We start from the raw sequence: 25,437 nt of genomic DNA on the forward strand, positions 1-25,437 counted from the left end.
TCAACTGCACTAGGAACAAATTTTTATGATGTGCTGATGCACAAAGAACACAGCATCACTGCTGGAATACTGCCCCCAAAAAGTAAATTATAATCTAAATTTAACCATAAAGAAACATCAACTTTATGCAAAGTTCAAAATACAGGTAGCTCCTATTTACTGTACTATTAAATAGTGATTTTAAGTAGTCTTTCTTCAGCACCCTAGAGAGCAGGAATCTCCTAAAATTTTTTTCAGAACTTCATGGGTGATAAATGACATTCTGTTTAAATAAGCATTTTCTTGATCCTTTTCTGCACAGAGCTAATAGAGAACACAGATGGATCCTCAACATTACATGTTCTTTTTCTTTACTAAGGACCCCAGCTTTTCCCCAGTAAAAATCTTGAGTATCCACACGTTCCCATAATTCAACAGCTACAAAGGAAATATTTTTAATATTGCAGATTATAAATTCATAATGAGAATTCTGCATGGCACATAAGAAGCCATGATGCAGAGAATGTAAAGAAGGCTCTGGTACCTAGGAAAAATATTTTTCAGAGACCCTTGACTATTATAACGAATTTTTAAAGTAATTGAAACTAGCTCATTAGGGAGGAAAAGATCGAGTAGAGAAGTAAAGGGTTTGCAAGCACTAAACACATGGCATTCCAGGAGGAAGAGTGGACACAGCTCTTGATCTGAGACAGGTTTAAGTAAAAAAAAGAACCAATTCTTTTTCTTTTTCCTTTTTTGGAATTCCTTCTCAGATGAGATTCTCTGGACAAATTACACTTGTATCTTGAGAATACGCCTCTATAGGTGTCAGCACCCCCTGTTTACCTGCTATCACCACACCCACAGGCAGAAAAACCAAAACCTGAAGAAAAAGTCCACCCACTTCTGTCCTTTATACAAGAAGAGATTCAGGAACAATGAGACGCTCCATGAAGATAAAAATGTAAGTTTCTCGGCCAGGCACAGTGGCTCAGGCCAGTAATCCTAGCATACTGGGAGGCCGAGGCAGGTGGATTGCCTGAGCTCAGGAGTTCGAGACCAGCCTGGGCAACACGGTGAAACCCCGTCTCTACTAAAATATAAAAAAATTAGCCAGGCATGGCAGCATGAGCCTGTAATCCCAGCTATTCAGGAGGCTGAGGCAGGAGAATTGCTAGAACCTGGAAGGCAGAGGTTGCAGTGAGCCGAGATAGCGCCACTGCACTCCAGTTTGGGTGACAGAGTGAGACTCCGTCTCTTAAATATATATATGTTTCTCTTTTCCTGTTCTCAGGTGCCCTCCCCGGGCACAGACACCAGCAATTTCTGCTACAATAATGGCAATATGGGCCACAATGACCTGTCTCTACCAAACCCGAACAGAACAGGCCCTGTGACCAACCTTCAATGCAAAGGTGGAACTTAACTCTCATGAATGTATCCTGAACCCCTCATACTTGACTCTGTCCTCATTTTAAGAGTCACATGAGGCCCTTACTTAAAACAATATGGATGCTTCCACCAAGAACAATTAACAGAACCTGTGGAAAGGACACAAGTAAGATTTTTAAAATTGGCCATTTAATCCTAATTAGAAGCCTGGGTTGATAACCACTTAGCTAAGCATTGCCTCTCAAGCTTTAATGAGCTTATAAATCACTTGATAATTTTGGTCTCTATGTAATGTGATTCTGCAGGTTTGGAAAGGGTCCGTGAATGGGTGTTTTAAACAAATCCTCTGTCAATGCTGATGTTGCTCTTCCTGGGCTCATTATTAGCATTAGTTGGAGAAAGCAGGCACAGCACAGACTCCCTTAAACTCAGCACTCTTGTCACAACACAAATAAAGACAACCAATCTCCATCCTCAAGTATCATATTCTTTGCTGGTCCTTTAAAGTTTACAGAGGAAACAAAAGGGAGCAATATTTGAATGAATCTGCATTTGGAAAACAACATGTACACATGTACTAGCGTAACGTTTATTAAGCAGGTACTATGTCCTCAAGTGTTACAGAGCATTGTGCTGGGAAAAATACATTATTTGATTTAATCCTCATAACACCCTGGGAGTTGGTAAGAGGTGTTCAATAAATCTCAGGATAAAGAGCCCAGGATTTTTATTTCTTCTGTTTCTCCGTCATTGATTTTGTCTTGAAGATGTATAAAATAAAAGCTAAATATAGACAGATGAGAGGGATACAGAAAAGCTTAATGTAATTTAGAAAAATTTTTATTGTGTTTATATTTACTTTATCGTGGCTTATGGAGCAACTACTAAATCTGCAGTAATAGAAAACAAGTTGCTACATGGAACATTTCAGCAAGTACTGGTTTTTATAAAAATAAAAAATAAAAAATTAAGGCCCTAAAATAAATATTTTTCCCATTTATCTGCTTCTGAGTTTCAAAGAATTATGGGCACCAGTTCTAAAAAGGCTGCAGGACTCACCAGACAAAACTAATTTCTTCTAATCAGTTTGGTGAGGCAAGACTCCACAGTGGGGTCAGACCTAAATAAGGCCTCCAAAAAGAGTGAATCTTAGCAGAACTGGGGCAGGGAGTGGACCCTATGTAGAATTCTGCTCTCTATGCCACTGAGGTATTTCCAGTTCTGATTTTTCTCAGCTTACCTCAGAGAAACTTACATTACAGAGTTTGTGTAACTCTAATTTCTTTTAGCCACTGCCATGTCAATTTTATAACGTATACTAATAAATAATTTCAACAAATTCCTTAAGGTTTTCTAGGGTAATTTATTAGGACATAAATATGTATTAATAGGAAAGTAAAAAAGAATACAAACAATAACAACTCTTCTGTTCATAAATATCCTTTCAGGTGATGACATCAGAAGTCACAACAATATAAAGAAAGTGGCCAAAGGCCAAGTTATTTTTTTTTCCACACATCTATACATTGTACCAACCATATAATGCTTCAACCATTTATCCAGTTACTAGTCTAGACTTAAAGTTCCTGCATGGTAGGAACCCTGACTGCTTCAACTATTTTCTAATGGCCATATAAAATGGAAGCAATTAGTTTATCTATTTGAGTCTCCAGACCCTTTCCTTTTTTTTCACCCAAGCACCAGGAAACTTGAGAAACTCTCATCTGGGTACCAACCAAGACATCTCTTGTATGAGGGGAGGAACAAATGCAGACTGACTCATTTGTCTTACACTGAGACAGAAGCATAATTAACCACTCTTGTCAGCCTGACACAGTTCTGCTCTGGACAACCTCAAATGTCTCAAAGATGCCTAGGTGATTGTGAGAGGGTTCCCAATGACCCTAGGCTGATGACCCGATGATGTACCATGCAGGAGAGACTCAGGGTGATCCTATATAAAAAATGAAACTGGCTGGGCGCGGTGGCTCATGCTTGTAATCCAAGCACTTTGGGAGGCTGAGGTGGGTGGATCACGAGGTCAGGAGTTTGAGACCAGCCTGGCCAACATGGTGAAACCCTGTCTCTACTAAAAATACAAAAATTAGCCTGGCGTGGTGACATGTGCCTGTAATCCCAGCTACTCAGGAGGCTGAGGCAGGAGAATCACTTGAACCCGGGAGGCAGAGGTTGCAGTGAGCTGAGATCACGCCATTGCACTCCAGCCTGGGCAATAGAGTGAGACTCTGCCTCAAAAAAAAAAAAAACAATGAAACTGCCCTGGTGGAGATCCAGAATTTGGATCACCTGTCCTGATGAGCTAGCTCTTGAGTAACAGGAAGGACAGGAATACTCCACTACCACATTTTACAGGTAGATACAGCTGTGGTCATGGCTTTGGATACTCTGTGGCCTTGATCTCTCACTCCTAAGACGCTTGTTTACACTTACTGATTCTCCCATGAGATTCTATGTATACCTGGTGCCTCTCACATAACTGTAGCAGGTCACGGAACAAGATCTGAAAAGCTCAAGAAGCCATACTCTCAAAAGGGAACTTTAAGATGTCTATGTTGACATCTCACAATGCAGAACATGCCTCCTGTTGGTTTTCTGTACATTCTCAATCCTAAGTCTGGCCCTGTATTGTAAAACCCAGGCAGAGGCCAAACCTTATGTGCAGATTCTAGGTGGGATCAACCTAGCTCTGCATTCTTGGGTGTTACAGCAAATGGAGTACAACCAAAGGAGAGATCCCCTTATAGAGGCTGCTCTAGCACATTCTAAATGATATGTCTATCTAAAAAAAAAAAAAAAAAACTGAGACACTGGACGCAGTGGCTCACACCTGTAATCCCAGCACTTTGGGAGGCCGAGGCAGGTAGATCACCTGAGGTCAGGAGTTTGAGACCAGCCTGGCCAACACAGTGAAACCCCGTCTCTACTTACAATGCAAAAAAAATCAGCTGGGTGTGGTGGCACGTGCCTGTAATCCCAGATACTTGTGAGGCTAAGGCAGGAGAATCGGTTGAGCCCGGGAGGCAGAGGCTGCAGTGAGCAGAGATCGCACCATTGCACTCCAGCCTGGGCGACAAGAACAAGACTCCCTCTCAAAAAAAACAAAAAACGAAAAACTGAGGCAACATGTTTATTTGGGTCAAGCTTGAGGATTGTTAACTTGAGAGCAAGATTCAAACTGTCAAAAATTTACACTTTGATTAGCAGCAGTTACAAGTGGATTTGTAAAGGCAAAAATAGAGGGACAGAGAGTGGACTGATACAAAGTTGTTAGAAATTCTTATTTATTTACAAAAATAAAATCGATTACTAATTGGCTATACATTGTTAAGCTATAGGGTGTGGGTTATAGTGTCCAGTGTGGAATTATTAGTTTAACTTATAGCTACTTATGGCTATAGTAAGCAGTTTTAAGAGATAATAGCTAAAAGAAGGAAGAAAGACATAATTGTGGTCTCATTTTAATGTCTCTTTGAGTCTTACAACTAAACGGACATGCATTTCTCAGATAAAATGTTTTATTTTTTCCCAAGACCCCGATTCAGAATTTGGAGCTGCAGATTTAGGTCCTGAATAAATGGAGTAGTAGCAGGTGTCACCTGCAGATTTATGGACATTTTAGCAACACGAGGAAAGAGAAAGCAGAGATTCTCATTTCTGCTCAATGCACACATGTTACTCTTAAGTTTGTGAGCCTCATGGTCTCTGAATCAGTTTCAGGTCTGAAAATACAAGAGTCATTGAAAGAGGTAAAATGGTTGATTGCTGCCCTGTGAAATTTGGTCTAACCTCTTTAAAAGTGACTATAAAGGACTACAGATTATCAAACAAGCAGAGAAACAATTCTGCCTGCATATTTAGGGGAGAGTATGCATTCTGCAGCACAATTGTGAGCTGACCGAAAGCCTGAGAGGGAAAGGCCCCTCTAGAGTAAAGCTTGGTTGGCGCCTTATATGTTTATGTCATGTCTGGTAATTCTAGACAGTTCTTGGGAAATATAATTAAAAGACAAATTTTCTCCAGCCCTAGAGCAACTCCACAATGACTGAACAGAAATGAAACTGTTATATTACACAATTAAACCAGAATTTGACATGCATCAAGGTCAATCTGCTTAACAGATTGCAAAGACAGAAAGATGGTCACCATAATTAGCCCATGAGTAGAAAAACTTACAGCACCATGTCATGCGTAGTTCATTCTAAATTCACCTGGTAATTGGGGAGGCCATCCGTGTATGTTAATTTGTTATATATAATTACAAAATAAACTTTTAAGATCTTCATGACAGAGGGTAGTTTTGCAATATAAAACCACGTGCCTGCTAAAGGTAGGCTCTCAGTCTCCTACAGAAACATCTGAATAGTGTGCTATCATCTTGGCTATTTACATTTTGAAGCAATGGCTCTCTACTCCCCGAGCGTTGGACTACAGCACTTCTGCTTGCCCTCTCCTGGTGGCTGGAGTTTTCTCTTGACCCCTACCTTCTGCCACTGAGGTACAGCCCACAATACAGGGTGAACAGCTGGGAGGTCACATCTCACATGAACCCCAAGTGCCACAGCAGCACTCCAGCGCCACATCAGAGAGCGAAGCCTGAGCTGCAGGAGGAGAGCCTGCAGGCCTCCTGGGTAGGAATGCACCTTCACAATAATGAGAATGGGAACAATGTTTTAGGCTCAGTTTCTATTTATAATGGTGACATGGAAAACGTTCTGTGGGATTTCCAGCATGAGTCTGTAAAGAGATAGCTCCAGGAGTTCCAGTGTGACAGCCCACCTCATTCACGGACACTGTGAAATGCTAAAATGGCTTCTGAAACAGACACTCAAAGCATTGGAGAGAAAAACATCTCTCAGTCTCAGAAAGATTATATTGAGAGAAAAAATAAGTTAAATGCATCTTGAGAAAAAACTCAGATTACATGTAAGATTGATGAAGTCAGCCAGAAAATATTTCCCTATAAAATATTTCTCTCTAAATACCCAAATTACACAGCTACTCAGCACGAGAAACATGAGCATTATGAAGAAGGGAGCATATTCTCAGCAGAATTTTATAAGATTCCTCCATTTCTGCTGCTTTCTCATCTTTTAGCCATTGAAAGGGGGGATTCTATTGGAATACATCAGACTACATCCACCAGCACTTTTTTTCTGAGATGGAGTCTCGTTCTGTCACTCAGGCTAGAGTGCAGTGGCATGATCTCAGCACCCTCCGCCTCCCACGTTAAAGCAATTCTCCTGCTTCAGCCTCCAGAGTAGCTGGAATTACAGGCACCTGCCACCATACCCGGTTAATTTTTATATTTTTAGTAGAGACAGGTTTCACTATGTTGGCCATTCTGGTCTCGAATTCCTGACCTCAAGTGATCCACCCGCGTTGGCCTCCCTAAGTGCTGTGATTACAGGCGTGAGCCACTGTGCTCTGTCACCACCAGCACTTTTTGATGAAAAATTAGAATCTGATTTTGTTTATATAGTGGAATATATTTGAGCTTGCAACACAGCTAAGAGGAGAGCTATTATAGTTTTTTTGGTGGTCACATCATTTGTGTTTATTTGTCCTTTAATAGCAGCATTCTAACTTACTGAAATGAAAGACACTAAACTCATGCTTACTTATAGTTATCCCTACTGGATAAGGCAATAAGTATGTAAGACTAGTATCTACTGTAACAATTTGGTAATAAGTTTTATTTAGATATTAGAGATAAGTATCTAAATATAAATAATTTTAATGTACTGGTCATAATGTATGTAGGATTTGTGAAAGTGTTCTTTAACCATAATTCAGTTAAAACACTTTATATTTAAAAAGTAGAAATAACAATATTAAAATGACTAAGGGTTTGGTTCAAAGTAAATATTGTGGCCTTATATTTATATTATTGTAGAAAATACTCTTTAATTTATATGAATGTTGACCAGGCATGGTGGCTCACGCCAGTAATCCCAGCACTTTGGGAGGTCGAGATGGGCAGATCACCTGAGGTCAGGAGTTCAAGACCAGCCTGGCCAACATGGCAAAATCCTGTCTCTACTAAAAATACAAAAATTAGCCAGGCATGGTAGCACATGCCCGTAGTCCCAGCTACTCAGGAGGATGAGGGAGGAGAATTCCTTGAACCTGGGAAATGGAGTTGCAGTGAGCTGAGACTGTGCCACTGCACTCCAGCCTGGGGGACAAAGTAACGCTCTATCTCAAAAAAAAAAAAAAAAAAAAAAAAGTATATGATTGTAGGTTGCCTACAAATGCTTCATGTGACAATGGTAATTGTTCTGAAGTAATAAATAGAAACCAAGGTTCAACTCCAACTCCACTGTTATATACTGAACTGTTTATTTAGCTACACCTAGATTAATATGATTTATATGACTTACATATATTTCAATAAAGCAGAGAAAAAAAGTACATATAATCCGAATGCTTTAAGAAAAGAGAGATGAGGATAATAGCCTTAATAGCCTTCCTTATTTTCAGGTAGGAGAATAGAGCCTCTTATTTTTATTTTCTCCTATAACAGCCAAGTCTTTAGACATGCTCTTGAACTCTTGGACATCTGAATTTCAGTAGACACTGGATTCAGGTATCCCAGAAGTAGCCTTGGGCACACTGTGTGCACTTGAAAGAATGTTTACAGAGAGAAAAAGCAGAATACAGAAAGGTGTTATAAAAAAAATCTGTGGATGTACATGAATAAAGCAAGTTCTCAGAGACCTATGAAGAGACTTAGATTCTGACACAATATGAGTGGGAGACTACAACACCCCACAGACCCTGTTAGATTATTAGGGCAGAAAATTTACAAAGAACTCAGGACCTAAACTCAACACTTGGACAAATAGTCCTACGAAACTCTTAATCTGAAAACAACATACTATACATTCTTCTCATTACCATGTGGCACATACTCTAAAATTGAACCACACAATCAGAAATAAGACACTCAGCAAATTCCAAAATTACACCAACCACACACACAGAGCACAGCTTGATAAAAATATAATACCAAAAAAAAACCACTTGAAATGATACAAATACATGGAAATTATGCCACCTGAGCCTAAGTGACTTTTGAGTAAATAATGAAATTAAAGCAGAAATGAAGTTCATTGCAAAAAATGAGAGCAAAGATACAACATACCAGAATCTCTGCAACACAGCTAAGGCTGTGTTAAAGAGAAATTTACAGCACTAAAAGCTCACATCCAAAAGTTACAAAGATCTCAATTTAACAACCTAACATCATGAATAAAAGAATGAGAGAAAGCAAGAGCAAACCAACCCCTAAGCTAGGAAAAGACAAGAAATAACCAAAATCAGATCTGAACTGAAGATTTAAACAGAAAAAAACATACGAGACCAAAAAATCCAGGAGTTAAATCTTTGTTAAAAAAAAAAAAAAAAAAAAAAAGATAAACAAACCACTAGCTACAATAATAAAGAAATAAGAGAAGGTCCAAATAAACACAATTAGAAATGACTACCACTGACCCCACAGAAATACAAATAACTATTGAAGTCTACTATGAACACTTCTATGCACAGGAACTAGAAAATCTATGCACACAAACTAGAAAACAGAAGTTTCAGGATACAAAATAAGTGTACAAAAATCAGTAACATCTCTGAACATCATCAACATTCAACCTAAGGCCAAATAAAAAAAAAATCCCATTCACAATAACCACAAAAATAATAAAATGTCTAGGAATACACCTAATCAGGGAGGTGAAAAATCTCTAAAACAAAAATTACAAAATGCTTCTTAAAGAAGTCAGAGATGACACAAGCCAATGGGCAGCCATTTTATGCTCATGGATAGAAAAGATTGATATCATTAAAATGGCCATACTGCCAAATGAAATTTACAGAATTAATGCTATTTCTATCAAACTACCAAAAACATTCTTCACGGAACTAAAAAAAAAAAAAAAGTATTTTAAAATTTATATGAAACCGAAAAAAAAACAAAAACCTGAATAGCCAAGGCAATCATAAGCAAAAAGAACAAAGCAGGTGGCATTACATTACCTGACTTCAAATTATACAACAGAGGTACAGTAACCAAAGCAGCATGATACCGGTACAAACACAGACTATAGAACAATGGAACAGAATAGAGAGCCCAGAAATCATGCCACACACCTGCAACCATCTGATCTTCCACAAAGGTCACAAGAGCAATGCAGGAAGAATTCCCTATTTAATAAATGGTGCAGGAATAACCAGCTAGCACTATGTAAAAGACTGAAACTGGATGCTTTCCTTACACCATATAAAAAAAAATCAACTCCAGGTGATTAAAGACCTAAATGTAGAACATAAAATTGTAAAAAACCCTGAAAGAAAATCTAAAAAATACCTATGTCAATTGGATAAAGAAAATATTATCGACATAGGAACTGGCAAAGATTTTATAATGAAGATACCAAAAGCAATTGCAACAAAAGCAAAAACTTGATAAATGGGACCTAAAGAAACTAAAGAGCTTCTTCACAGCAAAGCAAACTATCAATAGAGTAAACAAACAACCTACACAATAAAAAGAAAATATTTGTAAAATATGCTTCTGACAAAGGTCTATTATTCAAAATTTGTAAAGAATTTTAAAACTTTTACCATAAGGTGGGCCGGGTACAGTGGCTCACGCCTGTAATCCCAGCACTTTGGGAGGCCAAGGCAGGCGGATCACGAGCTCAGGAGATTGAGACCACCCTGGCAAACATGGTGAAACCCCGTCTCTACTAAAAATACAAAAAAATTAGCCAGGCGTAGTGGCAGTCACCTGTAGTCTCAGGTACTCCGGAGGCTGAGGCAGGAGAATGGTGTGAACCTGGAGGCGGAGCCTGCAGTGAGCCAAGATCGCGCCACTACACTCCAGACTGGGCGACAGAGCGAGACACTGTCTCAAAAAAAAAAAAAAAAGTTTACCATAAGGCCGGGCGCAGTGGTTCATACCTGTAATCCCAGCACTTTGGGAGGCTGAGGCAGGCAGATCACAAGGTCAGGAATTCGAGACCAGCCTGACCAACAGGTCGAGACCCGTCTCTACTAAAAATACAAAAAGTAGCCAGGTGTGTTGGCACGCACCTGTAATCCCAGCTACTCACGAGGCTGAGGCTGGAGAATAGCTTGAATCCGGGAGGCAGAGGTTGCAGTGAGCCAAGATCGTGCCACTGCACTCCAGCCTGGGTGACAGAGCAAGGGTCTATCTTAAAAAAAAAAGAAAAAAAAAAAAAAAAACAAAAAAGGCCGGGTGCAATGGCTCATGCCTGCAATCCCAGCACTTTGGGAGGCTGAGGCAGGCAGATCACTTGAGGTCAGGAGTTTGAGACCAGCCTGGCCAATGTGGTGAAACCCCTGTCTCTACTAAGAATACAAAAATTAGCCGGCCATGGTTGCATACACCTGTAGTTCCAGTTACTCAGAAAGCTGAGGCAGAATTGCTTGAACCCAGGAGGTGGAGGACAAAGAGAGGAAAAACAGACACAGGCCTAGTTGAGGGTGGTGGGTGGGAGGACAGAAAGGACTAGAAAAAATACCTGTTTATGCTATGCATAGTACCTCATTAACAAAATAATCTACACCAAACCCCTATGCCACAATTTTGCTTATATAACAACTCGTACGTTTACCCCAACCCTGAAACAAAAATAAAAGTTAAAAGGAATAAAATCCATGGGTGGAGGAGAGTGCAATGTAGGTGGAAGGACTAGTTTGTCCTACAGATAGTGGCCCAGGTGGGGCTGTACTTGTTTATTTCTGTGTCCGGGCAGGCAGATGAGATTATGAACAGGTGGTACAGAACCGTTGGTTGGTGGAAGAAGCAGGTTGCTGCTGCAGATTCAGTGTCTGGGGGTGGGGATATGCAGGAGACTGTAAACACTTTTGTGGATTTTTGGCAAAAAAAAAACACTAGGATCAAAAATGCTGTGGTGAAATTCCTGATGGTGGTGCCTAGTCCTGGGAGGAGTGTGGACACATCAATTTCTGGGTATGTTTGTGAGTGGGTGGGAATCCTGGGGTGGCAGCTGTGGGAAAAGGGGGTCTGTTATCAGAGCTAATTTCCTGTAAGTTTTCAGTCCTCTCTCACCTGGGAGGAGATTATTAAAGGCCCAGCTCTTTCTGGGGAGCCTCCCCTGCAGATGTCTCAAGCTGCTCACCCCAGCCATGGAAGAAGCCTTTATACTGAGAAAAGCTACAGAGCCCTGGAAATCTGGGGACCCACAGGCAGATGTAGTTAAGGTTAAGATGGAAGGGGATTGGGAGGGTCTTACTGAAGATGAAGTTGTTACTGTTTTGAGGCAGTTTCTAGACTTTGTAAAACAAAACACAGATTTATGTAAACAAAATTTGAATTCCAAAGGAGGAAGCACCAACTATAAATCTTTAAAGATTGCAAAGTTTAGGCAGAAAAGGGGTTGCTTTCTTTTTTTCTTTTTTTTTCAATCAATTTTGAGATTTATTTTGTTAATGCTGAGGACACACCTGGGAGAAAGAAACACAAGTCGCAATAGGATCTGTGTCCTGTGTTTTTTCCAAAGAATGTTTTGGGAACTTCAGTATTTAAAGAAGAAAGAGCAAGTGGGAGGGGAAGAAAAAAGGCCGGGTGGGAGAAACAAGAGGGAGTGTAGGTGATGAGGCTATTGGCTACATTCCCATGAGGCTCTGATTAGCACTCAGTGAATCTATATTTTACATGTAGAAAGGGTTCGGAAAAGTCAATCATGCATTCCCCCTTCTCTCTCTCCCTCAGTAACTCTACATTTTATACAAGATAAAGTAAGCATGTGAAATTACAGCTATCTGTTTGGGAATAAAAGGAAGCCAATCTTTGCATGACCCAGTTCCCAGCTTAACTTTTGGCATAGTGAGTTCAGGATCCCAAGAGTTTATTTTCCTTCCACATATATCTGCAATTTTTGATATTACCAAAGTCAAGGGCAAAGTTTTCATTAGGAAGTTGGCAACTTCTAGGAAAGGCTTTATTCATTTTGGGGGCTGTAAGGTACATGGATGTGCTTTGGTCAGGAATAGGCAAAGGCAGACATCCGGGCCAGAGTGACTCAGCAAGTTTGGAGCACAGGCATATAAATCCACTTTTTTTTTTTATTTGTTTGTTTAGGTTTTTTTTGCTGTTGTTTTTGAGACAGAGTCTCGCCCTGTCACCCAGGCTGGAGAGCAGTGGTGCGATCTCAGCTCACTGCAACCTCTACCTCCTGGGTTCAAGCAATTCTCCTGCCTCAGCCTCCTGAGTAGCTGGGATTACAGGCGCCCACTACCACACGTGGCTAATTTTTTATATTTCTGGTAGAGACGGGGTTTCACCATGTTGTCCAGGCTGGTCTCAAACTCCTCACCTCAAGTGATCCACCCACCTTGGCCTCCCAAAGTGCTGGGATTACAGGCTTGAGCCACTGTGCCTGGCCAGGGAGGACTTTTTTGAAGATGCTTACATTTTATATCTCAATAAGAAAAGCAAAAGTATTCCTTTTAGATAATAAATGTATTATTATTTCCATTAAAAATTATGTAGTAAACAATTATTCATATGGAAACACTTCTAGGAGGTACCAAGTTTCATCTCATGAAATTTAGCACAAAACTCAGAAATCAAGATAACAGGGTATAGACTAGAAATATTCACTGTTACAAATTTGCTGTGCAAAAAGAGGTACTAATGTTTTCAAGAATCTATGTAACTTCACCAATTACCTACCACATTTTCTGGTGGAAATGTATTCATTTTCTTTTCTTTACTTTTTTTTTTTTTTTTTGAGATGAAGTTTCGCTCTTTCGCCCAGGCTGGAATGAAGTGGCACAATCTTGGCTCACTGCAACCTCCGCCCCCCTGGGTTCAAGCAATTTTCCTGCTTCGGCCTCCCAAGTAGCTGGAATTACAGGCATGTGCCACCACGCCCGGCTAATTTTTGTATTTTTAGTAGCGACAAGGCTTCACCATGTTGGCCAGGCTGGCCTCGAATTCCTGACCTCAGGTGATCCACCCCCCTGCACCCGGCCAGAAATGTATTCATTTTCTAAAGCCAAAATGGAGAAGAGATTTTCTGTATTTTTTCCCTAGATAGCTAGCATTCTAAAAGTTAAGGCTTGGAATTCTGTTTGAAATTACCCAGCTAGGCTGGGTGCGGTGGGTCACGCCTGTAATCCCAATACTTTGGGAGGCCAAGGCGGGTGGATCACCTGAGATCAAGAGTTTGAGACCAGACTGGCCAACATGGTGAAACCTCATCTCTACTAAAAATACAAAAATTAGCTAAGCGTGGTGGCTAGCACCTGTAGTCTCAGCTACTCAGGAGGCTGAGGGAGGAGAATCGCTTGAACCCAAGAGACAGAGGTTGCAGTGAGCCAAGATCATGTGACTGCACTCCAGCCTGGGTGACAGAATGAGACTGTCTCAGGAAAAAAAAAAAAAATTACCCAGCCATAAAAAAACTACCTGTGACAATTACTAAACTCAGTCTGGAGAACAAAATAGTAAATGAGAATTTTTAACAAATGGAATATACGTAGATATTAATTTTTTTCTGAAACTCACTTCTTTTACACCATTTGTAAATATTTTACCTTTTAATTTCCTTTACAAATTTTTCACTATTTGTCTTTCACTCTTTTTTCATCATATTTTTTTCACTATTTTTCTGCCCCCTCAGAGAATCCAAAAGGCAGAAATTATTTCTATGTTTTTCCCTCAATACCAGCATCTGATTGACCAGCAATGTGTCCCAAAGAAACGGAAGCTGAGTTGGGTGAAGACAATCTTAATGTCTCAAGGTGTCAGCCTTTCCAAGGAAGAGTACACCAGGAGATTTCTCTCAGCCCCAGGGCATCCAGCTGCTCCCTAGAGAGGCTACACTTTGTACCTCAGGCAGTCCTATGGGAGAAAATGACCCAGGAGCTGATACTCATTAGGCACTCTAGCAGACATACTCATGGTGGGTATCATGGTTTATTCCCAGACAGTACTGAAACCCAGGACCAGGAAAAATCTGAAGGGTAGCCGAGGACACATCACCCCATAAAGTTTCCAAAGGGAAACTGTGACCCCTCCAAAATTCTGATAAGATCTCTGTGCCTAGGGAAAATAAAAGGAAAAGAGGCAGCAGAGATTTTTTACAATAGTGTCCGGGGATTACTCTTTGCTTTCTTCTTACAGAAAATTTTTACAAACGGAAAACAAATCTTTTAAAAAGTACCATCCAATGATTTCTCAAAAAGTGATTAATTAAAATACAGTATCAAAAATGTACACTAGGGCCGGGCGCGGTGGCTGACGCCTGTAATCCCAGCACTTTGGGAGGCCAAGGCGGGTGGATTACGAGGTCAGGAGATTAAGACCATCCTGGCTAACATGGTGAAACCCTGTCCCTACTAAAAATACAAAAAAATTAGCCAGGCATGGTGGTGGGCGCCTGTAGTCCCAGCTACTCAGGAGGCTGAGGCAGGAGAATGGCGTGAACCCAGGAGGCGGAGCTTGCAGTGAGCCGAGATCGCGCCACTGCACTCCAGCCTGGGCAACAGAGCGAGACTCCGTCTCAAAAAAGAAAAAAAAAAAAAAGTACATTAGGCGCGGTGGCTCACGCCTGTAATCCCAGCACTTTGGGAGGCCGAGGCGGGCAGATCACAAGCTCAGGAGTTCGAGACCAGCCTGTCCAACATGGTGAAACCCGTCTCTACTAAAAATACAAAAATTAGCCGGGCGTGGTGGCGGGCGCCTGTAATCCCAGCTACTCGGGAGGCTGAGACAGGAGAATCGCTTGAACCCGGGAGGCAGAGGTTGTAGTGAGCCGAGATCGCGCCACTGCACTTAGCCTGGGCGACAGAGCGAGAATCCGTCTCAAAAAAAAAAAAAAAAAAAATCTAACTCAAATACATTGTTTTTTGTAAATTACTACATTGGGGGAAATAAAATTCTTGCTTAACCAACTATAAACTGCCAAGTACCCTCCGATTACATAACCAGAAAATTTCCACTTTGATCTTACAAATTAAGAAGCTATGTAACTGTACCTAACCGATTATTGAATTTTATTTTATTCATCATACACCACTTAAAAGTCTTTCCTTCAAGCCCCTCCCATGGACCACAAATTACAAATCATAGCTGGGTGCTCTATGATTTTTGAACCACTCTTCTATTACATTTTTAAATATATTTGCAGTGACTTCCATGAATTTTTAATAGAAAAAAGGAGGGACTGGGACCCCATGGACCAAAGCTCTTCCCATTTATGAACCCTGCACACCGAGTTATCGGGCAGAGATGCGGCACTGCGGGTGCAGAGCTGCCCAGCGAGGGCTCCAGGCCAAGGCACAGTCACTGCGCAGGGAGGAGACATGACGCCCGGGGTCCGGCTGTCAGCCCAGCCGCCATCTTATGGCTGAAGGGGACTGAGAGCCGAGCTGCGCCAAGGACAACTCGGGCCGCGGATTTTGGAGCCCAGTGCTTGGAGCCTGGAGTCCTGCCACAGCCACTTCCGACCGGTTCCAACCAGCCCCTCCCCCTCTCTCGGGGTGTCGGACCGCACTCTCACCATTTCTAGGCTTCCAGGTGGTCCTGACATCTTAGCTGTGCATCTCCCAATACCTGTAGGTAACGGAGCCACAGAGGCTGGGCCTCTAGGAGCAGAATACACAGAGCAGTAAAAACTAGACCTGGAGCTCCCGCAGCAGCTAGAGACAAAGGCCCCGCCAAATCCCGGAAGCCGTCCTGTCCGCTCCAGCTGCGTGCCTGATTGGACGGGTCCCAGCCCAGCGTTCCTGATTGGATAATGTTTAGGGCCCCACCCCCTAATGCCCTGAGTGACAGAATATGTGCTCAGCGGCTGGGCTGAACGTAGAAAGAGTGAAATCAAAGCTGCAGCGTTCTCAGGCAGGGCTTCCTCCCTGAGCGGACCAGGCTCACCCCAGAGGGTATTTGCATATAACCCTGTGTATAAGGTCGTATGCCTTTATAAATAATATATTATGTGGCTATTCACACATGAAAATAATGCAATAACAATTATTTAAAATTTTCCAATTTTATGAGCTCCCTGGCTTCTTGTCCTTTGAGCGGGTAGCCTGACATTTTTTTAAAAAAGGCAATCCTCTGAAATTGAATGTGAGCCACATGTGAATTCTAAATTTTCTAGAAGGAAAATTTTAAAAAGAAAAAAAACAGGAGGAATTCATTGTAGAAATTTAATTAACCCAATATATCCAAAATATTATCATTTTAATATGTGACCAGTATGTAATTATTAGTAAGGTATATATATTTTGGAAAAAAAATTAAAACTATGTATTTGACCTTTCTACCACATCGCAGTTCAGACCAGCCACATTCCACGCACCCAGTAGCCACAGGTGGCCAACAGCTGCCACATTGAAGTGCAGCTCTGATGGCAGAAGATGAAATCCTGAACATCCCTTTTCTTTTTTCTTTTCTTTTCTTCCTTTCTTTTTATTTCCTTTCTCTTCTCTTCTTTTCTTTCTTTTCCTTTCTCTTCTCTTCTTTTCTTTTCAAACAGAGTCTCGCTCTTATGTCCAGGCTGGAGTGCAGTGGTGCAATCTCGGCTCACTGCAATCTCCACATTCTGGACTCAAGCAATTCTCCTGCCTTATCCTCCCCAGAGTAGCTGTGATTACGGCATGTGCCACCATGCCTGGCTTATTTTTGTATTTTTAGTAGAAATGGAATTTTGCCATGTCAGCCAGGCTGGACTCGAACCCCTGACCTTAAGTAATCCTTCTGTCTCATCCTCCCAAAGTGCTGGGATTACAGGCATGAGCCATCACACCGGGCTTGAACATCCTTTTTCTGCCATAAATAAGGGGAAAGTCTTTCCCTACCAACATCTCTCTTCAGTTCCAAGGGTAGAACAGATAGTGGCCATAGAAAGAGCAGAGTACAGCAGGAATAAAATAACAACAGGAAGACCACCTGTTGCCCACCTTTCTTCCAGAGATCAGACAGTAAACAAAGCACAATGGGGCCACAGAAGAAGAAAGCTCTATGTCTACAGATCCCTCCCTGGTCTTTCTTTTTCTTTTTTTCTTTTTTGAGACAGAGTTTTGCTCTTGTCACCCAGGCTGGAGTGCAATGGCGTGATCGCAACTCACTGCAACCTCTACCTCCTGGGTTCAAGTGATTCTAGTGCCTCAGCCTCCCGAGTAGCTGGGATTACAGGCATGTGCCACCAAACCCAGCTAATTTTGTATTTTTAGTAGAGATGGAGTTTCTCCATGTTGGTCAGGGTTGTCTCAAACTCCCAACCTCAGGTGATCCGCCCGCCTTGGCCTCCGAAAGTGCTGGGATTACAGGCATGAGCCACCGCGCCCGGCAAACATTTTTATCTTCTAAACAAAACTCAATACTCCTGAAACAACTGCCCAATTTCCTATTATTTATCTTTTTCAAAATATCGTTTTGGTTTCTGTTTCTAGCTATCTCATATAAGTGGATTCCGACAGTATCTGTTTTTTGTGATTGTATACTTTATTTATGTTATTAAGATTCACCTCATTTTTTAATGTTACATTTCCTGACTTTGAAAAGTTGAGTTTAATATCTTCACTTATATCTTATTGTACACAGGAGAATTTATACTGGAGAGAAACCCTCAAACAGTTGTTGACACTTTCTTCAACTTTAGGAAATTTGTATTTTAGACAGACCCTATGAATAATATAATAAATAGAGAAAAACCATTTGTTCTAAGAAGTATACCTTAGAAAACACCAGAGTGTTCACATTAAATAATATTCTTCAAATTCAGTAAATGTAAAAAAAATTAGAAATCAAGTAGAAGTAATCATCAGGTAATTCACAGTAGAAAGCACTAAGACACTAACATTTTAGACATTACTCTAGTGTTTATTATACAGAGTAATCCAAAGTTAAAATGTATCATTTACTTTTATGTAAGACTAAAAGAAGCAAGGGTTTGATCTTTTGAGGCGTTGTAGTTATATTTGACTTTTCTTGTTTTGCATTGAAAGAATTTTAAATTTTCAAAATATGAATGTTGAGGTAATTTAACTCTCAAATCACTTGATGTTATGCCTTCATTTTAGCATTTATAGAAAAGCATTTGATCAGTTGTTGGCTGCATTAAAACTATGAAAAGTTCTTCTATGTTAGATTTGCTTTATTTATTTATTTATTTATGAGATGGAGTCTTGCTCAGTCACCCAGGCTGGTGTGCAGCAGAGTAATCTAGACTCTCTGCAACCTCTGCCTCCCAGTTCAAGCAATTCTCCTGCCTCAGCCTCCCGAGTAGCTGGGGCCACAAGCGCACACCACCACGCCCAGATAATTTTTGTATTTTCAGTACAGATTGGGTTTCACCATGTTGGCTAGGCTGGTCTTGAACTCCTGACCTCAGGTGATCCACCTGCCTCGGCCTCCCAAAGTGCTGGGATTATAGGTGTGAATCACTGCGCCCGGCCTCATTTTTTTTTTTTTTTTTTTTTTTGAGATGGAGTTTCACTTTTGTCGCCCAGGCTGGAGTGCAATTGCGCCATCTCAGCTCACTGCAACCTCCGCCTCCTGGGTTCAAGTGATTCTCCTGCTTCAGCCTCCTGAGTAGCTGGGATTACAGGCGCCTGCCACCACGCCCGGCTAATTTTTGTATTTTTACTAGAGACAGGGTTTCACTACATTAGCCAGGCTTGTCTCGAACTCCTGACCTCAGGTGATCCACCAGCCTCGGCCTCCCAAAATGGTGGGATTACAGGAGTGAGCCACCATGCCCAGCCTCTCATATTCTTTTTTATGGAGGATTATAGATACTGAAATTTAAGATGCAAGGAGAAAATTTAAGTGTAGACTCTCTTTGTGATTGACTCTATGATAAGTCATAATTCCCACAAAATGCATGAGGGAAATGTTTAGAGTCATAGTCTACTGCATTATAGTCAGAAAAATTTGAAATTTAAAGAAGTAAATTGGTTTTACCAATTGCACATTAAGACAATAAAATACAGTTAATTCTAAGATACTTGTTTTATTTTTTGCTTCAGTGAAAACTCAAACTTAATTGACAGTATTTTCAAAATTTCAGCCAAATTTTCAATGTGACATCATCTGTGTGTGTGTGTGTGTGTGTCTTCTTTTTTTTTTTTTTTTTTTTTTTTTGGCGGAGTCTCACTCTGTCACCTAGGCTGGAGTGCAGTGGCAGGATCTCGGCTCACTGCTACCTCCGCCTCACGGGTTTAAGCAATTCTCTGCCTCAGCCTCCCAAGTAGCTGGGATTACAGGTGCCTGCCACCAAGCCGGGCTAATTTTTGTATTTTTAGTAGAGACTGTGTTTCCCATATTGACCAGGCTGGTCTTGAACTCTTGACCTCGTGATCTACCCGCCCTGGTCTCTGAAAGTTCTGGGATTACAGGCGTGAGCCACCGCGACCAACCACTTCGTCTTCTTTTTAATTTATGGCTGCCCATCTCCTGCTTCTATAATCTTAGCACGCTTCAGATTAGGTGGAGTCTTCCCTTTTACATCAGGGCCATCTTCGCACTTACTCCCAGTCTTTTCCAGATGCAATTTCTGGCAATCACCTTCCAATTTAAGTTGCTCAATCACAGGTGTTTATTCTCTCTCTTGTCCAGGTTTAATATCCTAATTCTCAGTTAGTGTTCTTTTTTTTTTTTTTTTTTTTTTTGAGATTGGGTTTCGCTCTTGTTGCCCAGGCTGGAGTGCAATGGCATAATGGCATAATCTCGGCCCACTACAACCTCCGACTACCGGGTTCAAGTGATTCTCCTGCCTCAGCCTCCCAAGTAGCTGGGATTACAGGCATGCACCACCACGCCCAGATAATTTTTTTTTTGTATTTTTAGTAGAGACAGGGTTTCTCTATGTTGGTCAGACTGGTCTCGAACTCCTTACCTCAGGTGATGCACCCACCTCGGCCTCCCAAAGTGCTGGGATTACAGGTGCGAGCCACCGCACCAGCCAGTGGTTTCTTTTATTGAGATTCACGGTGCTTCTGGGAAGCCATGAATGCAACCAAATCAGATTCCTCTTGACCATCTCCTCTTCCTCTGAATCTTGATCTTACACAGCACTCATCATGCAACTAGAAGACAGTGAACTGAAGACCACCGAGTCTCAGTCTCAGGTGAAAGAGTCTCAACCATTGGAATGCAAGCCACATCTAGCCTGTGTGAACATAATTTTTTTTTTTTTTTTTTTGAGATGGAGTCTCCCTCTGTCGCCCAGGCTGGAGTGCAGTGGCGCAATCTCGGCTCAGTGCAAGCTCTGCCTCCCAGGTTCCCACCATTCTCCTGCCTCAGCCTCCCGAGTAGCTGGGACTACAGGTCCCCGCCACCATGCCCGGCTAATTTTTTGTATTTTTAGTAGAGATGAGGTTTCACCGTGTTAGCCAGGATGGTCTCTATCTCCTGACCTCGTGATCCACCCGTCTCGGCCTCCCAAAGTGCTGGGATTACAGGCGTGAGCCACTGCACTTGGCCATGAACATAATTTTTTTTTTTTTTTTGGAAAAAGGTGTTTATTGGTGTGGTGGTCTCAACAATCCCCATGAATTGGAACACACGGCCCCCAGGGCCCCCCACCCCCTCCCTAGAATCCCTCCCAGGTCCCACCCTATCCCCTGGATCCTGGGAATGGAAGACAATGTGGGATGGGGCCCATGCGCCCGTCTGAGGTACAGTCACTGCTCCTTGCTGTCTCCTCTTCTCCACCAGACTCTGGGTGGTGTGGTTTGGGGTGGGTGTTTATATAGAGGGTCTCCTGGGAGTCGGAGTTGGTGACATGGCATCTTTGTCTGGGCTCAGGATGTCTGTGTGATGCCTCTCTGTCCCCCACTTTGTGTGGTGTGGTGTACCAGGGTGGAGTAGTCCTACAATCAGAGCTGAGGCTGCAGCCTCTCAGTGTCCCTTCCTGACAACAGATGCCTACCCAGGGGGAAATACAGCTAGTCACCAGCTACAGGACAGCTGGAGCCAGGGGGCTATTGCTGGTCACAGTCGCCGGTGTGTGTGTGTGGTGCGTCTGAGTGTGTGTGAGGGCGGTCAGGTAGCCTTTGGGAGGTACAGTTGGTGGAGAGGCCAGGAAGTGATAGACCAGCAAGCCCACACCTGTGGGCCAGCTGCAAAGGCCCCAAGGGCAGCTGGCTGGTGCCGCAGGTGGGGAAATCAAGGCCAAGGGGAGTGGTGGCAGGGGTAGGGCAAAGCACGGAAACAGACAGGTGACTTCTGCCACCAGTCTGACAGTTGGATGGAAGCACCGATTGGCCCAAGAGGGGTCCAGAAAATCCAGGGTGGGGAGGGACAGGAAAAGTGGGAAGGTCTCAGGCCACTGAGCCAGCGATGGGGCCTCTGGCTACAGGAAGCTGGTGGTTGATAGCAGGGAAGCCCAGAGCCCAGATGGAGGTCCCCCACTTACTCACAAAGGCTGAATGACAGCTTGACAGGTGAGCGCGATGCCCCTCCCCACTCCCAACCTGCCAGGAGTTGTCCTTTCGACAGGGGGAGGGGTCAGTGTGCCTGCATATACTGGGGAAGCAGGGAGCCTGGTAAGCCTCTCTTCACAGCTTCCACTGCAGAGCCTCATACCTACCTCCAGCCAGAGGTGAGAGGCAGTAGGGTTGGGGACAGTGGACATGGGGGTTTTGGGGGTGGGAGGACGGCTGAGTCCCTTCCCCCCACCCATCCACACACACACACACACAGAGACACAGACACCTACACAAGCGTGCAGGTGCACACTCACACACCCACACCCACACAAGCCAGTTGACAGCCTGAGCTAAGAGAGAGGGGTATGGGGTGGCGGGAGTGGGTCACAATCGGAAACGTGAACGGGTGGCGAGAATGGCTGTAGAAAGTTGCATAATTTTGCTTTACCCCTCACAGTGATGGGTTCTCTAAAGATCTTTCTTCCTCTGCCTCCTCCTCTCTCTCCTCTTTTCTTCCTTGGTGGCCGAGAGCTCTTCTGCCCCCAAGAGACCCAGGGCTCTTGCTCCCCCTTTTCTCTCACTCTTGGCCTGAGGCCCCCTGCAGGGGGAGGGGAGGGGAGCTCCACTGGGTTGCGCCTACATTCTCCACCACAGCCAACCCAGGGCGGAGAGGAGGGCCAGGGGCCCTGGGGGCCTCGGGGCTGAGTTCTCCAGGGATCCTGGGCGCAGGAGCCGGATGGAGGCGCTGGACGCTCCCATCCGGTTGGCGGCGCGACAGGTATAGTTGCCGAAATGCCGGGCACTCATGTTGGCAAAGAGAAGCATCGAGCGGGTGCGCTCCCTCTGCACCTTCAGGCCCTCGGCCGTGCCGCTGCTCAGCAGTCTGTCATCCTTGTACCACTGGAAATCCGCGGGGGGAACCGCCATAGCTTCGCAGCGCAGGAGGGCGGCCCGGCCCAGCGCAGTGTGGGCGCTGGTCACGTCCCTGATGGTCGGAGGATAGTTGACTGTGACCAGCACGCGGCGGCTGTCGGGGGCCTAGTTAACCCCGTTGTGAGTCACGCACTCATACTCCCCGGCCTGGCCCCGCTGGATGTCAGAGATCTCCAGGATCTCTCCCTCCGAGGTGAAGCCGTCTCGCAGCTGTCTCCAGGTGACCGTGGGCTCTGGCCGCCCCACGGCCAGGCAAAGCAGGTTCACATTACCCCCCTCATTCACCATCACAGGCGACGAGATGTCACAATGCGGGCAGGGACGTGGACAATGAGGTAGACCTGAGTGGTGTACGGCTGGTGGCGGGTCTGGAAGGAGCCGGTGTAGAGGCCCTCGTCGCCGAGCCCCACCTCGGTGATGAGGATGGAGAACTCCTCGGGGGTGTTGATGAGCAGCCGCACCCGCGGGTCTCTGGTCCTGCGGTCGTTGCCGGCGTACAGGATGTTGGAGCAGTTCAGCCAGGCCACGCAGGTCACATGCTCGTCGATGAAGCAGCTGAGGGTGGCGTTGTCACCTTCACACACTGTGTAGTTGTCGGCAGGAGAGTTGAACTCCAGGCTCTGGGAGAGCAGCCCTCGGTTGATGACGCCCAAGCCGGCCAGGGCGGCGGCGGCGAGAAGCCGAAGCCGGGCCCCGGGCGCAGCCGGGGGCATCGCGACAGAGGCGGCACGGAGGGGGAGGGGAAAGGGGGGGCCGGTCCGGGGCGCGCGAGGCCTGGGGGGAGAGGGGGAAGGGGGAGGGGGACCCCTCCTGCGGCTGCACCGGCCCGGGGTGTGGGGGGAGGGGGCTGGGGGGGCGCGACCCATAATTTTTAAGATCAAACAAAAGTGGCTTTAGTGTGTTTAAATTGTTGTGCATTGAATGAAGTATATCCTGTCACCATCTGTAACCTATCCCACCTTAATCAAGGTTGCAGGTAACAAATGGTAATAATACATTATTGGGTAACATAGTAAAATGACATCTCTAGTAATCCCTTTTCCCAGTGCCTTTAAACTTTAAACTTCAAATAATTTGAAGAATGTTGTTATCATAAAATAGAAAAACTTTATTTTTTCTATTATTTTTGTAACTACAGGGCTATAATCTTAGTTATTATAAACAATTATTCAGAAGGATTTAATCATTCTTGGATCTTTCAAAGTTGAAAATACTTTAGTATGTTTATGCTGATTGGAACCATTTACAATTAACATGTAATAAAGCATAAAGTCATTATCCAATTTTTCTAATTAATTAGCTTTTAGCAGATGACCATAAGAAATATTTATTTAATTCTGTTATGGCAATTGCTAATTGCCACAGTACATAGTACCATAGTAAACTGTACATAGTAAACTGAACCTAACTGGATATATAAATAGACTGTAACCCATTCTTGTACCAACTACTGTGTTTATGCCAATAAAAGGACATCAACTTTTTGAACTATGTTCAAATAAGACATATCTCAAGCTGTAATCAATCTGGCTGCTTCTGTACCTCACTTTCTTTTTCTGTATGTTACTTTGCTGTTTCTGTCTATAAATCTTTTTTTACTATGTGGCTGTGTTGAAGTCTGAGCCTACTCTGGGCCCACAGATTGCCTGATTTGCAAATAATACTTTGCTCAATTAAACTCTGTGAAATTTAATTTCTCTAAAAGCTTTTTTCTTTGAAACGTTTTCAAATTTTTTTCTATAAAAAAATAAGTAATGCGTTGTTGGACTTTGATTTCTAAACTCATCTCTCAGCTGTTTTCTCCACATTATTCTATGTCTTTTTTTTTTTTTTTGAGATGGAGTCTCACTCTGTCGCCCAGGCTGGAGTGCAGTGACGCAATCTCGGCTCACTGCAAACTCCACCTCCCGGGTTCACGCCATTCTCCTGCCTCAGCCTCCCGAGTAGTTGGGATTACAGGCCCCCACCACCGCACCCAGCTAATTTTTTGTATGTTTAGTAGAGATGGGGTTTCACCGTGTTAGCGAGGATGGTCTCGATCTCCTGACCTTGTGATCTACCCGCCTCGGCCTCCCAAAGTACTGGGATTACAGGTGTGAGCCACCATGCCCGGCCAATTAATTTATTTATTTTGAGACAGAGTTTTGCTGTTGTTGCCCAGGCTGGAGTGCAATGGTGTGATCTCGGCTCACTGCAACCTCTGCCTCCCGGGTTCAAGAGATTCTCCTGACCCAGCCTCCTGAGTAGTTGGGATTACGAACATGTGCCACGACGCCCGGCTAATTTTCTATTTTTAGTAGAGATGGGATTTCTCCATGTTGGTCAGGCTGGTCTCGAACTCCCAACCTCAGGTGATCTGCCCACCTCAGCCTCCAAAAGTGCTGGGATTACAGTCGTGAGCCACCACACCCAGCTATTTTATTTTCTTTTGAGACAAGGTCTCACTCCATCACCCAGGCTAAAGTGCAGTGGTGTAACCAATCATGGCTCCCTGCAGTCTTAACCTTCCAGGCTCAAGCAATCCTCCTGCCCCAGCCACCCGAGTAGCTGGGAATACAGGCATGCATTATCATGCCTGGGTAATGTCTTTTTCATGGATACAGGATCTTACTATGTTACCCAGGCTGCACTTTAACTCCTGATATCAAATGATTCTCTCATCTCAGCCTGCCAAAGTGCTAC

At 43.5% G+C, this 25,437-nt stretch overlaps 1 protein-coding gene and 1 pseudogene across 8 annotated transcripts in view; both read right to left on the reverse strand.

Moving 5' to 3' along the window:
- ZNF680 (zinc finger protein 680) overlaps positions 1 to 16,123 on the reverse strand; it is a 64,011-nt gene extending 47,888 nt beyond the window's left edge. For 5 of the 8 annotated variants that reach the window (XR_008503697.2, XR_010127098.1, XR_010127095.1 and 2 more), the window contains exon 1: positions 15,948 to 16,112. Coding sequence is in view for 1 of the 8 variants with exons in the window: in XM_054495402.2 (XP_054351377.1) it covers positions 15,948 to 15,977 (30 nt within the window). In the remaining 7 variants the exon portion in view is untranslated. Of the gene's footprint in view, positions 1 to 15,947 lie in introns of all 8 variants that reach the window. The other 3 variants (XR_010127096.1, XR_008503696.2, XM_054495402.2) reach the window with 1 other exon arrangement.
- Positions 16,124 to 22,251: 6,128 nt separating this feature from the next.
- Positions 22,252 to 23,468, reverse strand: LOC129040647 (igLON family member 5-like; annotated as a pseudogene).
- Between the last annotated feature and the right edge of the window lie 1,969 nt (positions 23,469 to 25,437).

The sequence above is a fragment of the Pongo pygmaeus genome, chromosome 6 (genome assembly GCF_028885625.2).
Source record: "Pongo pygmaeus isolate AG05252 chromosome 6, NHGRI_mPonPyg2-v2.0_pri, whole genome shotgun sequence".
In the NCBI taxonomy this organism is placed as follows: domain Eukaryota; kingdom Metazoa; phylum Chordata; class Mammalia; order Primates; family Hominidae; genus Pongo; species Pongo pygmaeus.